At 56.2% G+C, this 15,834-nt stretch overlaps 6 protein-coding genes across 6 annotated transcripts; 3 read left to right on the top strand and 3 right to left on the bottom strand.

Moving 5' to 3' along the window:
- The first annotated feature begins 339 nt into the window (after positions 1 to 339).
- On the top strand, positions 340 to 2,598 carry L226DRAFT_480056 (glutamine synthetase/guanido kinase). Its single transcript, XM_067676867.1, has 5 exons — positions 340 to 1,061; positions 1,250 to 1,481; positions 1,558 to 1,693; positions 1,774 to 2,336; positions 2,386 to 2,598. Exons 1-5 carry the CDS (start codon positions 619 to 621, stop codon positions 2,452 to 2,454), a joined length of 1,443 nt encoding a protein of 480 aa, XP_067539811.1. The 5' UTR covers positions 340 to 618; the 3' UTR covers positions 2,455 to 2,598.
- A 595-nt stretch (positions 2,599 to 3,193) lies between these two features.
- L226DRAFT_520235 (glutamine synthetase/guanido kinase) lies at positions 3,194 to 4,910 on the top strand (the record flags this gene model as incomplete). The annotated part of the gene is made up of 6 exons (XM_067678623.1): positions 3,194 to 3,203; positions 3,260 to 3,629; positions 3,700 to 3,931; positions 3,995 to 4,130; positions 4,211 to 4,773; positions 4,842 to 4,910. The coding sequence occupies 6 exons, from the start codon at positions 3,194 to 3,196 to the stop codon at positions 4,908 to 4,910; spliced, it is 1,380 nt and encodes a 459-aa protein (XP_067539810.1).
- Positions 4,911 to 5,700: 790 nt separating this feature from the next.
- Positions 5,701 to 6,388, bottom strand: L226DRAFT_531061 (uncharacterized protein). Its single transcript, XM_067680000.1, has 3 exons — positions 6,369 to 6,388; positions 6,233 to 6,307; positions 5,701 to 6,183 (listed from the first exon to the last, which is right to left on the bottom strand). Coding segments are annotated over exons 1-3 (474 nt in total). The 5' UTR covers positions 6,371 to 6,388; the 3' UTR covers positions 5,701 to 5,786.
- Positions 6,389 to 6,911: 523 nt separating this feature from the next.
- L226DRAFT_531060 (APC amino acid permease) lies at positions 6,912 to 9,770 on the bottom strand. Its single transcript, XM_067679999.1, has 13 exons — positions 9,250 to 9,770; positions 9,137 to 9,191; positions 8,925 to 9,072; positions 8,745 to 8,868; positions 8,579 to 8,680; positions 8,427 to 8,518; positions 8,308 to 8,370; positions 8,150 to 8,257; positions 8,006 to 8,088; positions 7,877 to 7,941; positions 7,795 to 7,816; positions 7,449 to 7,739; positions 6,912 to 7,381 (listed from the first exon to the last, which is right to left on the bottom strand). Exons 1-13 carry the CDS (start codon positions 9,462 to 9,464, stop codon positions 7,061 to 7,063), a joined length of 1,689 nt encoding a protein of 562 aa, XP_067539808.1. The 5' UTR covers positions 9,465 to 9,770; the 3' UTR covers positions 6,912 to 7,060.
- Positions 9,771 to 10,301: 531 nt separating this feature from the next.
- On the top strand, positions 10,302 to 10,926 carry L226DRAFT_567397 (uncharacterized protein; the record flags this gene model as incomplete). Its single annotated transcript, XM_067684022.1, has 2 exons — positions 10,302 to 10,398; positions 10,454 to 10,926. 2 exons carry the CDS (start codon positions 10,302 to 10,304, stop codon positions 10,924 to 10,926), a joined length of 570 nt encoding a protein of 189 aa, XP_067539807.1.
- Positions 10,551 to 14,805, bottom strand: L226DRAFT_550753 (antiviral helicase). Its single transcript, XM_067682774.1, has 9 exons — positions 14,326 to 14,805; positions 14,017 to 14,271; positions 13,847 to 13,960; positions 13,350 to 13,794; positions 12,595 to 13,296; positions 12,293 to 12,534; positions 11,496 to 12,233; positions 11,237 to 11,437; positions 10,551 to 11,177 (listed from the first exon to the last, which is right to left on the bottom strand). Exons 1-9 carry the CDS (start codon positions 14,668 to 14,670, stop codon positions 10,995 to 10,997), a joined length of 3,225 nt encoding a protein of 1,074 aa, XP_067539806.1. The 5' UTR covers positions 14,671 to 14,805; the 3' UTR covers positions 10,551 to 10,994.
- Between the last annotated feature and the right edge of the window lie 1,029 nt (positions 14,806 to 15,834).

The raw sequence follows: 15,834 nt of genomic DNA, 5'->3' as shown, positions 1-15,834 counted from the left end.
CGGGACATCTTGAACTATGCCTCTGTTCTTTTCGCTTTCGAGCCGTACAAAACACGTCGCCGGCCTCAGCGGGTGCCCCACGGATGTCGTCTCTCCCTCACCAAGTACGCGCTGTGTATCTTGTTCTTCCACCCCGCGATACTTATCCGTGCGGACCGGGACGCAGTAATGAGCGCCTCTACACGCCACTTTCCCCATATGGTATGTCTGGCGACTGACACTGACAGACCTGGCCATTCGTTATCAATCGCGTGGCACTGACTGACTCTTCCCTTGAGCGTGTAATAAGTACTCATCCTAAGATCGACGCGCTGTGCCAGCCCACCCAAGTTTCTTTGAGACCAGCTGCGCAATCACTCCCAACCTCGGTGGGTGGTTCATCTTTGAGACACCGTAAACCCGTTCGCCTGCGGCACGAGGCTGACTTCCGATTTGAAACGCGGGACGCTGGCTTAGCAGACGTCGTGTATATATACTCCGCGGCCGAGCAGCAACTGGCGTCGTAACGACACCCCTAGACTTCCGTTGCACCTAGAAGTCTCACCATAGACCGTTCAGCGCAGGTTATCTCCACAACACCACCAACTTGAAACTCCTTCCGATCAGTGGCAGGCAATCATGTCCTCGGGAACGTACGGCGCGCTCTACAGCGCCCCCTCGCCCTCCACAGCAGCAGCAGCAGCAGCAAAGCCGCCCGCCCTAGACTCGCTCCTCACGCCCGCCATCAAGTTCGTCCGCGTCCAATGGATCGACTTCATCAACACCCCGCGCGTGCGCGTCCTCTCCGCCGCGTACTTCCGCAAGCTTTACGAGCACCCCGGCACGCGCGTCGGCCTCGGGATCCCGCACGTCGGGCTCGGCATCGTCGGGCTGAACGTCGCGGACGGGTTTGGCGCCGTCGGCGAGTGGCTCTACGTACCGGACCTCAGCAGCTGGCGGGTGTGCACGTACGCGCCGGGCCATGCGGTCGTCATGGGCTGGTTCCAGGAGAAGACGCCCGCCCCGGGGAAGGGGCTCGAGGTGCCGCTGTGCCCGCGGACGCTCTTGCATCGCTTGGTGACGTGAGTTACTTTGCTGGAGTGCTTTGTTGCGGGGTTTGCACGTCGTGGTTGAACGCTGAAGCGCTGAACCACGGCGGTCTTTGATGACGCTGAGTGGGAGCGCCGCGGCATTACTGAGAGTTACATAGCGCGACCCGCTCGTTTCTGATCCGCAACTTAAGCTAGCTACTGATACATCCTTCACCTAGAGAAGCGCAAGACAAGGCTGGCGTCTCATTCCTGGTCGGCGTGGAGCACGAGTTCATGCTCCTCAGCCAAACGACCCCGGAACCAGTCTACGTGAACAACGCCGACTGGTCATGCGCGGCCAAGTTCCGCACTGGGAGTATCGAGAACACTGTGCTCGAGGAGATCTCGAACTGCCTGCTCGACGCGGGCATCGAGCTCCAGCAATATCACGCGGAGGCGGCTCCCGGGCAGGTGAGGGTTTCGTGGAAGACCTACTGGCAATCCTATCACTGAAGCCACACCAATCTCTCTTGTCCGATATCATCAGTATGAAATCGTGACGGGCCCGCTGCCGCCCCTCCAGGCAGCCGACGCGGTCGTTTTTACGCGCGAGACGATCTACAACATTGCGAGCAAGCACGGCCTCAAGGCGACCTTCACGCCGCGGCTGCACGCGGACTCATGTCAGTGCTTCTCCCGGCGGCGAGGTCTCTCTCTTCTCATGTGTGTGCTCATCTGCATCTGGCTTCTTCTGCTTCTCCAGGCGGGAACGGCGCCCACGTGCACATCTCCGTGCACGGCGGCAAGACGGAGACACGGAAAGCGGACGAGGACCGTGCGCCGCGGATGTCGCCAACGGAGCGCTCCTTCCTGCAAGGCATCCTCACCCATCTCCCCGCCGTCGTCGCGTTCACGCTCCCCACCGCCGCGTCGTACGCGCGCATGATCGACGGCATCTGGGCGGGGGGCACCACGGCGTGCTGGGGCACGTACAACAAGGAGGCACCCGTCCGTGTGTGCGGGCCTGCCGGGCACTCGCACTTTGAGGTCAAGAGCAGCGATGCGACGGCGACGCCGCACTTGGCGTTTGCGGGCATTGTCGCTGCTGGGCTGCGGGGGATCTTGGATGGGGCGCTCTTGACTACTGGAGATTGCCACAAGCCGGCGCATGTGATGAGCGAGGCGGAGAGAAAGGCGGTTGGGCTGGACAAGGCGTTGAAGCTGCCGAAGACCATCGCGGAGGCGAGGGACGCTCTTGACTCGGACGCAGGTGTGAAGGATCTGCTTGGAGCGGAGTTCGTGGAGAGCTATCTGAACGTGAACAAGGTGAGTGTTGGCGGCACTACGTGGTCTTGGCTGATGCATGCTTGTTTAGTTGATGGAGAGGTGGATAACGGGCAAGGACGAGCAGGCGACAGTCCGGAAGTACATTGAGTACTTCTGAGCTATGCGGAGATAATAAGCGATAAGCTGAGGGTGTGTATACTTGATCTAGAAGGCATTGAGGCATTGTATTCAAGCATTGCGGGGATCTGGTCTGGCACCGAGCGCACGCGTGCCGCTAGGTTGCCAGCACAAGCTGACTCGGAAGTACAGTTGGCTTGGACAGGCGCTTGCTAAGCGCTAACTCCCAAGAGCGTGTGATAGTTGACCGACCCTGAGAAAGTTGACGAACAGTCGACCTGCGGCTACCTGCAGTCGACCATGAAGTTGACCGGTTGACGAGGGGTCGACCGTCGACTGTCGACGGCCGGTTGACGAAAGTTGACCACGGTCGACGACTACCGCCGGTCGACCGTAGCTGGCCATGTGGCACCGCGATGAAGATGCGTCCTAGTAGTACGCGCTTCAGTCCAGTTCCCCCCTCCAAACCTCGACGGAACGTCTTTGCTCCGTACAAGAGTTCTGACATGCCTACGTCATGGGATAAGAGGGGCCGGTGACGTCCACAGCTTCAAGCACCACAGTGACATAGACATCAGTACTTGTCTTTGTTGCTTCGGATCGGGACATGGTTCGCGATTCGGAGGTTGTACTTACCTTCACGCGAAGAGGGGTGGTGTCTGTCAATACTTGTGGCAGAACGACATATATTCCTGACTCCAGCAGCAGCCTCCGATCAATCCTGCACTTCCCCTGCCTCCCTCCCTCCATACGTCCTGATCAGCTGGCCCTCACTCGCAATGACCGCAGGTGCGTACGATATACTGCAGTACATCAGGAACTTGTCGCTCATGCCTCATATGCAGGAAAATCACTGGACAAAATCCTGACACCGGACGTCAAGTTCGTCCGTATCCAATGGATCGACTACATCAATACGCCGCGCGTCCGCATACTCCCAGTCGCCGCCTTCAGCAAGCTCTACGAGAACCCGAACAAGCGCAGCGGCATAAGCGTGCCCGCACTGACGCTTGGCGTCGTCGGGTCGAGCGTGGCAGACGGCTTTGGCGCCGTCGGCGAGTGGCTTTACGTCCCCGACCTCAGCAGCTGGCGGATATGCACGTTTTCCCCGGGCCATGCTGTCGTCATGGGCTGGTTCCAGGAGAAGCACCCCTCGCCGGGAAAGGCACCCGAAGTACCTATATGCCCAAGGACAATTGTGCATCGCTTGGTGAGGTGTGTCTCTCAGCGCCTTGGGAACGTCTGTATGATCAGCGACTAATGCATTGCTATTCAATTTGCTTAGGGAAGCTGAGCAGAAAGCTGGAGTTTCCTTCCTGGTTGGCATGGAGCACGAGTTCATGCTTCTCAGCGCGACGAGCCCTGAGCCTATCTACGTCAACAGCGCAGATTGGTCATGCTCGGCGAAGCTCCGTACCGGAAGCATAGAGGCCCTTGTGCTCGAGGAGATCGTACAATGCTTGATCGACGCGGGCCTCGAGGTCCAGCAGTACCACGCAGAGGCCGCACCTGGGCAGGTGAGCTTATCTGAGGCTTCTGTCCAACGCCCCTCGTCCAGATCGCTGATGCAGTATTTTCAGTATGAGGTCGTGACAGGACCGCTGCCACCGCTGGAGGCCGCGGATGCAATCGTCTTCACGCGCGAAACGATCTACAATATCGCCAACAAGCACGGCCTCAAAGCGACATTCTGCCCACGACTACAGGGGGATAGCTGTGAGTATAGTACAGGCATTCACTTCCCGAACATCAATGGTCCTTGCTGAGCACTGCATTGACCGCCACCTCGCCGACAGGCGGGAACGGAGCCCATGTGCACATATCCGTCCAAGGCGGTAAATCGAAGACCCGGAAGGAAGACGAGGACACCGCGCCGTGGGTGAGCCCCACAGAGCGCTCCTTCATGCAAGGCGTACTCGCGCACCTCCCTGCGGTCGTCGCGTTCACCCTCCCGAATGCCGCATCGTACGCGCGCATGCAAGACGGCATCCACGCGGGCGGCACCACATCGTGCTGGGGCACGTACAACAAGGAAGCTCCGCTCCGCGTGTGTGAACCGGGAGGAAACACGCACTTCGAGCTGAAGAGCAGCGACGCGACGGCGGCGCCGCACCTTGCGTTTGCAGGTATCATCGCAGCCGGGTTGCGGGGCATCTTGGATGAGGCCGCGTTGGTGACCGGGGACTGTGGTAAGCCGGCGCATGAAATGAGCGATGGGGAGAAGAAAGAGGTCGGGCTGGTGGATGAGCTGAAGCTGCCGCAGTCGATCGAGGAGGCGAGGAAGGCGCTCGATTCGGACGAGGCCGTCAAAGGTCTCCTGGGTGTGGAGTTTGTCGAAAGCTACCTGAGGGTGAATAAGGTGAGTGTCGTCCGCTTTGGTGGTGGATTTTTTCCTGGGCTTGGCTGACAAATTTCGATCCTTCCTAGCTAATGGAGGAGTACATGAAGGGCAAGGACGACAAGGCTACCGTACAGAAGCTCATCGAGTATTTCTGAGACTGCACCCCTGGGTATGCCTCAAGCACCGAACGGCGGTGCGAGCCCTCGGCGGGCTGGGCCCAGCCGCAACAACGGTATGGGATGGACCCTGGGACGGCGTCGTCTCCAAGACCTGCGGGCACGCCGCCAATGCGCCGGCCTGGAGGACCTGGGTCGCAGGGACGGATGGATTGGTACATAGTCAGAGCATAGGAGGTAGAACTTAGGTCGGAAGTTAATCGCACGCGTATCTGCGTACCCGCATATATTATATACTCAGAGTGCTCTAGGATCCTTCGACCTGGCCGTTCGAACCGTGTCGTCTTACTCCATTGCTGCGATGACGGTACATTGGTCCTGTAGATTGAACACTACCTATCCTCCACCTGTTCTCGACGGTACGTTCAAGTCTCATCTCGATTTCCATTGGTCGTCCGACCGTAACTACTACGTCTGGCAATCACGGTGTTCGCGCTGACTACGCCTAGGCTGGTAGTAAGACGCCCTTGGACGATCCGACCAATAACCCTCGCGCTGCGGAGAACGCCATTACATCTGTCTCACAGTGCACTGAAGGCGTAGCCATGTCAAAGTTCAGCGTCGTCATAATGGGCCATTGGTCGCGGAGCGATCATGACTCCATCGGATTGATGTTCGTGAGGGTCGCTATCCGAGAAATTGAGAAGTAAAAGTCAGCCGCTGGCTGATTATGAACGAGATTGCAGAGGCTCAGAGCTTGCCTACAAATCCGCGTTTCCCGTACAGATGGGTCTGGCAGGCATGCGGCATACCTGTCAGGCACAAGATGGGAGGTACTGAGGAGATCATAACGATAGGTGCGCATTCCATACGCCGAACATACAAGCGACAAAGTCACATCCAACCCGAGCTCTCCTAATGCCACGCAGGTTCCATTTCGACACCCAGCTTCTGGATGTATTTCCTAAGCACATCGGGGCTCGGGCATGTACTGTTCATGCATTGCCCATACTTGCCCGCCGCCCAGAAGACCATATCCTCCTGGTTAGGCCGGGTCGTGCGACTGCTGAAACGCGGCTTCTCCGATAACCATGTCACGAAGTCCATCCCCATCTCCTGTGCGAAAGTCTTGAGGAGCGCGAACTTGTAGATGATAACCGCGGAGATTGTGTCTGGAATCTCGATGCCATGTCTCTCGCGATACTCCGCCATCAGCTTGTCGCTGATCTCGAAGCCATATAGGACCCTAGCCCGACCGTGTAGCTCTTCGGGAATCGGGGGTGGAGGGTCCATTATGATACTGTTGTCAAAACTAGTAGAAATGAGTGGCGAAGGCGACGAGGGAAATGCAAGAACATTACGGTGTTCCACCATATATGACCTTGGGCACCCACGGCGGAGGGGGCGGTTTCTGGTAAAGCAAAAGCTTTGGAGCCCTGAAAGAGACAAATATATCTGTCAATTTGCCATCCCGTTGTACTTCGCACGACCACGCACATGTAGAGAGTTGATTTCCGATGCTGGCGATGTGGGACAACAAACATATGAGCGCGCTGAGTGCTTGTCATTTCTCACGCCACTTCGCCTGCGCACGGTTGAAGTTCACTCAGCCTCGAGCTCTGAGTACTGAGTACTAAGTTCATCTCTACGTTGATCAACCATTACTCCATGGCGCTTCACTTCCTCCCTGCATCTCTAAAGGTAGCAAGGAATACCGTTGTAAATGCGGCCCAGGATCTTCTGAGTGCGAGCTGCATCACATACGTACGTCCCTAGTTCGACACTTATAACACTACCGCCCCGCAGGTCGTGACAGGCCCCATACCGAATCCCTTGGAGCTGGATCTGATTGGTTCGTCACCCTGCATAAATTGGGGGGGGGATTCCCGCTATACAGAGCGAGTGAACTCATGCCAGCAGGCTTAAAGTGACATGCACTCACAGCTCCATGTTTTGCGCCGTCGTATAGCACGAGGATTAGGCAATACCTGCATTAAGTCCGGAGTCAGCCAGACGGGTTTCGCATGCATGTCGTAAGTTGCTCAGTAGATAATTGTGACGACCGTCGCGTTGTGATATCGCCACAACGTCGAAATATCTATGGTACAAATGTGAATCGTGCATGGTTCTACAGTCTATAACGCTACGCCACCTGTCAGCTCCAACAAATACGGCGACAAGTACCAACACTAACTTTCTCTCCATCGATCACACATCACGACGCTTCTCACCGTCCGATTGTGAGCTGACACTATCTTCGTTGGATACTGTGATGGGGCCAGAGCGGCGACCACCGTCCAAAGTTGTCTGCGGGCCGTTGAACCAGTGTTTGCCTCCGTACACGGGCAGGTAGAAGTACGCGAGGCAGAGGAGGATCCATCCACCCATCCACCCATCACGACGCTCATGTAGTTCATGCCCTCGGTGTCGGGCGCGGGCGCCGCAGGGAACGCGACGATCACGATGGAGAAGATCATCCACGACACAGCGACGACAGCGACGGGAAGTCCCTACATGGATCGCCCATGTCAGTATCAAGGTGCGTCACGCGCATATACTGTATAAAGAAAGACATACCAAACGACCTAGGGAGAATGGTCCTGGCTTCCATGCCTTGCCGCCGAGGAAACGGCACATGATAGGGATAGCGTATGCGATGTACTGACCAGCGATAGCCAGACTGAATATCGCCGAGTTCGCGGCAGGCCCGGCAAATGCGAGGAGGCCGAAGAGAAGCGCGATGAGGACGGACGACCATACTGCATTGACAGGAGTCTGTGTGTATGGATTGACGCGACAGACGATGCGGGAGAAGGGTAGCGCGCCATCCCGAGCGAACGCGAAGACTTGACGCGACGCGGCGATGAGCTATATGCAGAGGAGCATGAGCACTGACTCCAAGGCCACGCAAGGTTACTCTTACGGAGCCAGAGCCCATCAGGAATCTAGAGGTGTTCGCTGTCAGCGAGGTTGATATCTAGATTGCAGAGTATATGAAGACGCACTGTGCGACGACGACGACGGCCCATATCGCAAGCGTCCCGTTGCGGCCAAGGCTGTTGAAGAGTATCTGGGTCCAACAAGGGCGTCAGCACACACTATGTGAGTTCTGGAGGGACACAATACAAACGTACAGTCGCCATGGGTTGGCCGATAGGGTTGGACACAATACTCTCCATGTCCTTGCCCATGTTGAAGGCTAGCGCGATATTGATCGCTGATCAATCTCCCAGTGAGATCATGCTGATGCATGCATGGAGCACCACTGAACCACTCACCCCATCCGAGCACTCCTGCAGCACCGACTCCACTTATGATTGCCCAAGGAACGGCAGTGCGAGCGTTGGTGGCCTCCTCACTGATATGCACCGCCGTGTCGAAGCCACCTAAACGCCGTATGAGCAAATGCTTGTCCAAGACGACCGACCGTGCGCACCGACGGTCCATAGCGGTGCCAGGAAGCTGAGTACAAATGCGAACCCGTTCGGCCAGTCGTAGACTGTTGGTATTGTCACTTCACCTGTAAGGCATGTGCGTGGATCACGATAAACGCACGCTTGGTAAACCCTCCGAAGGCATATGACGCAGAGTTGCGGAAATCACTCGGAGTAGCGACTGCGAGGGATATGATGACAGCAAGGCACAGGCTGAAAGAAAGGAGACATGTAAGAGGAGCCTCCAGCGCAGCAAGCTGAAGTGGTACACACAGAACGTTGAATGTGATGTAGAAGCCTTGCAGTCGTGCGATTACATGCGTCGCGAGCGACGCGACGATGCCGTGACAGATCAACAAAGCGATGAAGAGGCCACTGAATCAGCGAAAGCATGTCAGACGAATCAGGATGAAGCAAACAATGCACCGTCCATACTCACTAGATTTGCCCCGTCGTTGGCACGAAGCTCTCATCAGTGCTTATAGACACAGCAGCCATGACCTGAACCGCACAGCCCCAGTCGACGCCCGCCAGTCCAGCAATGAGACCAATGGAGTTGGAGTCTGCAAAGATACATGACATTAGAGAGGAAGCTTTGATGCCATGAGGATGGACCTACACCCCACAATCCAGGAGAGAACATTGCGCCAGCGCGGTGTCGCGAAAGTCCATGTCCAGTAGTACAAGCCTCCCGAGGTTGGCGCAGCAGATCCGAGCTCGGCGATAGCGAATGCGATGAACATGAGGAAGAAGCAACAGATAGCCCACTGTGTATCCAACGGCTTGTAGTCAGTACGCTGGGATGTCATGGTGAACCCCAGGCGGACTCACCCCCCACACGAGCGCAACAGGACCTCCATACGGTATAGCAAAGACCAACACAGAGCTGTGCGGAGAGGTTGAGCGCGACCGGTAGTGCAGGAGAGGACGAGAACCGCACGTACGCGATGGAAGGGAACACGCCGATGATGCTAAAGCCAAGCCCGAAGACTTCGACGGGGCTGAACGCACGCTTGAACTCCTGCTTGTACCCCAGACTGGCGAGAATTGCAGCGTCGCTGACAATGCCCCCACCGTCTTGCTTCGCTTCGAGGTCGCTGGGCTGAGTAGTGGGAAGCGCGTCTTGCACGCTCACTTCGGTGCTGGACGTCTTCTCCATGGTTGGGATAGAGGAAGGCGACTGTCACGAAAATTTGTGGCATGGCTTATCACCTATCGCAACTCAGCTGACCCAGAGTTGCTTTTGAGTTATTGCGAGCTCCCACGCCGTTGTGGAGGTTAAAGCGGTCACAGAAGACAGTCTGTATCGATGCTGCTGCGAGACGTGTCATCGGACAGCTTATTGTGAAGAAAGTTGATTCAAAGGAAGATGCTGAAACTGACATTTTATTTGGGACATGTCAAGGTCTGTCTCAGGAGGGCTGACATCGAGATATGTAATCGACGAGAAGGTGTTGAGTAGAAGTGTTGGTTGGCCCGGGGGCTCCGAGGCGCCTGGCATCTTGCCAAAAAGCCCGGGCCCGGCCCGGGCCGAAGTAAGTATGCGATGAGAGGATCTCGACATCCTCCAGCGACTCCGACTCCGAGTCCCTGAGAGTAAGTCCGGATCCATAACCGCGACACGTTCCTCTACTACTTACCATGCTATCTTCCAAATATTTCAGTGAAATTGTGGTCTGACTTGCCAGCATCGTTGGATAAGTTCTCCTGCCCCCTAACCTCCGCTTGATATCTCCATGCAAATATCCCTTCGCGAACTGGTCTGCCGACGGCCTCTCCATTCTCCAGGACGTCACCGCTTCCTCAAGAGCTCTGCGAGAACATGCGACTCCGCACTGAATGCAGTTAGGGGCATCCTCAGAGCGGTAACCCGCGAAAGGGGGCTCGCATCTGTCCTTGAAACCGACTTTATCCGTCCGAACATATATATGAAAGACTTCGTGGGCTCTGTCCTTGACTACCTATCTCCCGTCCAGCTCACCGTCCACAACCCATTATGACCGCCAAAGCCGGATCCGCCCCTGTCTTCGGCTGCACTTGTGGCGAGTGCACTGATGTATGGCTCTCTCCACGCATGCGATACCGTCTGTTGAGTACGACAGACCGCTTATGATGACATACAAACGCCTTGCTAACGCTCGTCTACAGGCGAGGCCGACGGCGCAGTGGACATGATGAAGATGTCGCTGGAGTCTCCTCTGGCATCCGATCTGGAGTGTGCTCCAGGCACGGAGTATCTCTCGCAGAGCATCCAGAATCAGGGGATAACCAGGAAGTTTTACGTTGGTTATACAGCCATCGTAATGGTTATCGCGAAGTTGCTGAAGCAGCCGGGCGACGCCGGGGTACCTTCCGTCACAAACATTGACGCTATGCTTGGACGCATCTCGATCTCGCAACACACCGCCGTATTCTTCGATAGGGGTGGACGGGTTAGGAACGCGATTGACTTCATCCTCTACTCCGCCAAGGACCAATCCCCTCTTGGGGATGGAACGTGGGACGAGATGAGAGTGGAAGGGGCCGAGGACGAGGACGGACTCGGAGAAGAGTACGGCAAGCTGCCTCGATGCGCGAACGACCTCGACTTCATGCTCGTCGAAGCAGGGCTGGCGGACTGAGAGATTGCAGAGATTATGTTGGAGATGTAGCCACGTCATGACATACATATATATGCGCAGAGAACAGTCTAGAGATACAACGACGAACAGAAGATAACCGAGTTCGGTCGCTCGAGCATCTCGGACGCCTTCTCGAACTTCTCCTGCAGCTCGCTGTTGCCGATGACCTTTGCGGCCTGAGCCATCTGTCGAATAAGTTCTTGCAGTCGCCTGAAGACGCGGATAAGACTGCCCTCGAACTGATCGGTGAGCTGTTTTTGATCAAAGAACGAGTTAACAAGACATCTTGCGAAATCTGCCATCCACAAACCTTGCAAATGTCCGAGAACGAGGCACCCCGACACCACTGGACAACGGCGTCCATGAGCTCGACCTTGAACGACTTTACGTAATCGTCTTCGTTGATAGGCAACTTGGACTCTTTTGAAACCTTCGCGATGCGCCGTGCGATCTCCTGCATGACGCGGAGCGGGGCTGCAAGTTCCTCTTTCAACTTCGTAACTTGCTCGCTCTACGGAAATATGGTCAGTCAGTGCACAAGACCGCAAAGATAGCACAGGTAAACGTACCTTCTCCGTGAACACGAAGCAGCTCAACAGACCTGCGCACTGCTCTGGGGAGAGCAAGTTGAAGACGCCATTGAAAATGAGCTCCGTCAGCAGCAACTCGTCGCCTGTGCTGATCTCGCACGCAACACGGCCCTTCATATCGACGATGTCCTCCGCGGTCGTGAACCCTAGCCGGCGGAGGACGCGCTTGCGGCACTTGAGCTCCTCCATCTGGAGCACGTCGTGCGTTGCTTGGATGCGCTTCTTGAGCTCGCGGATCGTGTTTTGGTGCTCCTGCTTGCGCACGTAGAGCGTGTACAGCTCCGGGAGTCGCGGGTCCTTGTGCAGCGGGCTCGCGAACATCTTGCGCTCCATCGTGTCGATCTTCTGCACGAGCTCCTTGAACTTGCTGTCCGTGATCTTCATGTCCTCGATCGGGTCCAGGAGCGGGATCCCGTCAGGGAAGCGGCTCTGCACCTCGAGCACACTTTTCCACGTCGTGTTGCGCTGGTCGAGCGAGCGCAGGTCTTTTGGCATGAAGAGGCGCAGGCGGCTGACGGAGTCGATCGTGGAGAGGAGGACGGGCACGACGAGCGGCTCACCATTGCGACCGGAGGGACATGGTTGGACACCACCGGGTGTTGGTGTAGTCGTGTTGCGATCTTTGGGCAGGGTCGAGCCCCTTGCGCAGTACAGCAGGACGTCGACGATATACTGCTCGTGTGCGGGGATGTCATCGACCTTGGGCCCAGGACGGTTCTGTAGTAAGCATGTCAGTCAGTACTGATGCGCCATAGAGCGGATGATGTTAGATGTACCTTCGGAGGCAGACGCTTTTGGTAGTTCACAATGATACCCCAGCCAAAGTCTAGCTTATCGTGCTTGATCTTGACGAGGCGTCCGGGCTGGAGGAAAGGTAGAACATAATTGGGATGGGTAATGACTTCCCGGAAGTCGGCCGCCATCTGATCGAGCTGCTGCCGATACTCGTAGTAGCTCGCGACGAGCTCCTCGTCGGGGATGGTGATGGCGGCCTTCTTTGCTTCCTCCTTCTGCAGCTCTGATAGTCACAGTCGTCAGCATTACACACCATGCAGGAGGCATGGTCAACAACACTCACTGTCCTCAATCAGCGGGATCTCGGCGTTGTTCTGGAACTGGTAGAAACACCGCTCAAGCATGAACTCGGGGCTAATACCCTCAACCTTCATAAGGTTGAGGATCATGTTGTACCCCAAGTGGAACGCCGAGTCGAGCCTGTCCGCCTCGCCCTTTATCATCTCCTTCGCCGCCGTCGGCTCCAGCTTCTCGTCGCACATCATGATCACGACACCACGATCGTCCAGCCCACGACGCCCCGCGCGGCCAGACATCTGGATGTACTCGCCTGAAGAGAGGTTGCGGAAGTCGCGCCCATCGAACTTGCGCGTCGCGACGAACACGACGGTCTTCGCTGGCATGTTCAGACCGATAGAGAACGTCTCGGTCGCGAAAAGGACCTTGATAAGGCCCTCCTGGAAGAGGATCTCGATCACCTCCTTGAGGATGGGCAGCAGCCCGCCGTGGTGGATGCCGATCCCGCGCTTCAGGAGCGGGAGCAAGTTCGAGATCTGCGGCAGCTGCCGGTCGTCGGGGGCGAGGTTATCCATCGCGTTGTTGAAGATGTTCGTGATCAGGTCCTGCTCGTCCGTCGAGTTGAACTCAAGCTTCGACATCTGCAGCGCGAGCGCCTCGCACTCGCGCTTGCTGAATGCGAACACAATCACCGGGTTGTAGTTCTTGGACATGATCATCCGCACAATCTTCTGAATGTCCGACGAGCCTGCAGAGTGTCAGCGCATAGAACAAGTGAGCGACAATGAACACAACACGCACCTTTCTTGTCGCCGCCCTTCTTGATCTTCCCCTTCTTCCCCTTGCCGGCTTTTGCATCGGCAGGGTCGTCACCTTGCCTGTCCTGCAGCATGCCCATGGCTTTCGTGAAGTTGTCCTCCCGGAACTCGCCCTTCTCGTTGACGACTAGGTAGATGCCCTCGCCACCGGCGGGGAACAGGTAGTGCTGCAGCGGTGTTGGTCGGAAGTCGGTGTAGACAACGTGACACGGCTGCTCGTGCGACTTGCATATCCACTCCGCGAACTGCATCGCATTCGGGATGGTGGCAGAGAGAAAGACGTAGCGCACAGTGTGAGGCAAGAGGATGATAGTTTCTTCCCAGACCACGCCACGTTCCTTGTCGCGCATATAGTGAATCTCGTCAAAGATGACCCATGCCACTTCGCGCATGATTTCAGAGCCACGATACAGCATTGATCGCAAAATCTGCCAGGCATGTCAGAGGTGCGCAACGTCTAGGAACACGAGACAGACGTACTTCCGTGGTCATGACCAGACATGTCGCGTTCGGGTTGATAGTGACGTCTCCAGTCATAAGGCCGACGTCCCCAAACTCGGCGAGCATCTCGCGATACTTCTGATTGCTCAGAGCCTATATTGAAACGGTGTTTATTCTCTTGGTTCTCGTACAGCAACCTATTTACTGGCCTTGATTGGACTCGTGTAGATCACTCGCTGCCTTTGCTGTAGACACTGCGCAATGGCGTACTCCGCCACTACCGTCTTTCCCGCACTGGTGTGCGCAGACACAAGTACGCTCTCATTCCGCTGTATGGCGTACACGGACACTTGTTGGAAGGGATCCAAAGTGAACTTGTATTCGCGTGCTGGTTTCTCGGGAGGGACATGGTCTGCAATTGGTATGTACGGGTAACCAGGAGGCACCGCGACTTGGTGTCGTACCTGCGGACTGCATCAGAACGATAGCGCTTTCGTGTAGCGGATATTGACACTTGCCTGATGCCGCAGCTCCAACCGTGAACCCGCCTCTACCGCACCGGTCAATCCTGCGCTCGCCGCCACCTCACGCTTTGCCTCAATCTCGACCTCGTCCACAACAACAGGATTTGGGGAGGCTAATCGTGCCTTCTTGGGTTCCGAGGGACCCGCCTCATTGCTGCCGGAGGGGGCGGAGGTAGCGGAGGTGCTGCTGTTTCCTTCCGCCGCAGTAGGTGTTGAAGCCTTGCGTTTCTTCAATGAGGTGGACCCATTTGCTTTCATTTGGACGTCACCGTCGGCATCGTGTGGTAGATCCGCCGGAGGAGCCTCGGTCAAGAACGAGAAGAGATCATTAGAGTCCATCTTGTGTGGAGGGCGTGAACAGAGGTCCCAGAGACAAAATGCGCCAGCAAACCCAGCAAGATATGCGTGAGGACCAACGAGAGCGTGTGGGGAAAGCGAGGTGGTACTAGTACCAGTGGTAGTAGTAGTAGAGGGTACCCACTGAACGTGAACGTTCGCCTGCAGTAAAGTTTCTTTTCCAAATGTGGTATTTGATCGTAATCTTATATAAGCCGGCGGCTACAATACCCGGCGTCAAATCAGACGTTGCAGGCCGCAGCTAGTGTTGCCGTGAAGTCGAAGTACCGTGAAGCAAAGTGTGCCGTGAAGTGACCAGAAATTTAGCCGATGGCTTCACGGTGGCTTCACGGTGTCTCAAGGCCGCCTTGAGGTGCCTTGAAGTGCGACTACCCAAACTCGGCTGCGAGAGCGCCAGCGCTAAACAGATCATGTGATTGACGCGACACGGTATCTGATGCACCTCCCGCGCCCTCTCTTGACCGTGTTCCGCTCCTTCTGCCTGTTGCTCTCCTGCTCGGTACCCTGTTTGATTGCCTCTATAATCATCACTGGCATAATCTTGTACAGTAGTTAATACCCAGAAAATTATATGAACCTCAGACCGAAGCATTAATTGTCTCCTAGCAGCAAGCAGCCGCGATTTTGCATTTGGAGCAGGCGGGTGAGTTATAAGGAATTGGGCTGCCGGTGTTCAATTCTCAATGTCTCAAATGTTATATTCTTGCTGGGGCTGTGGAGCTCCCGACACGCAGCTCTTCTCGCACACAGTAAGTATGTACGGAATGGTGAACATTACTCGTCAACTTATCGACAACGTCTCTAGGACCCATCCCGTAACCTTCCCAAATAAACCGATACCATCTTACCTTTGATCCTTTAATACACCCTTCAAAACCAACTGGCTCGCACGCTACCAGACGCTATGGGAGCGGTCCAGTCACCAGTGAACGCAGATGCTGCACGAATATTCAAGATACGACAAGCCTTAGTTCACGAACCTCTGTATCCTACTAGTCCTACTGCATACTATCCACTCCCGCGTCATGCATTCATGCCCTCGGGCTGGTGCGACCTGCCTGCCACTGTCGGGCTCCGGACCGGTACTCCGGACGGACTTCACGGTGCCACGAGGCACTTCGAGGCCACCTTGTGGCGCCGTGAAGT

The sequence above is a fragment of the Lentinus tigrinus genome (assembly GCF_003813185.1).
Source record: "Lentinus tigrinus ALCF2SS1-7 unplaced genomic scaffold L226scaffold_4, whole genome shotgun sequence".
In the NCBI taxonomy this organism is placed as follows: Eukaryota; Fungi; Basidiomycota; class Agaricomycetes; order Polyporales; family Polyporaceae; genus Lentinus; species Lentinus tigrinus.
Note: the sequence above shows the minus strand (reverse complement) of the source record. Positions and strands in the feature narration are given on the sequence as shown.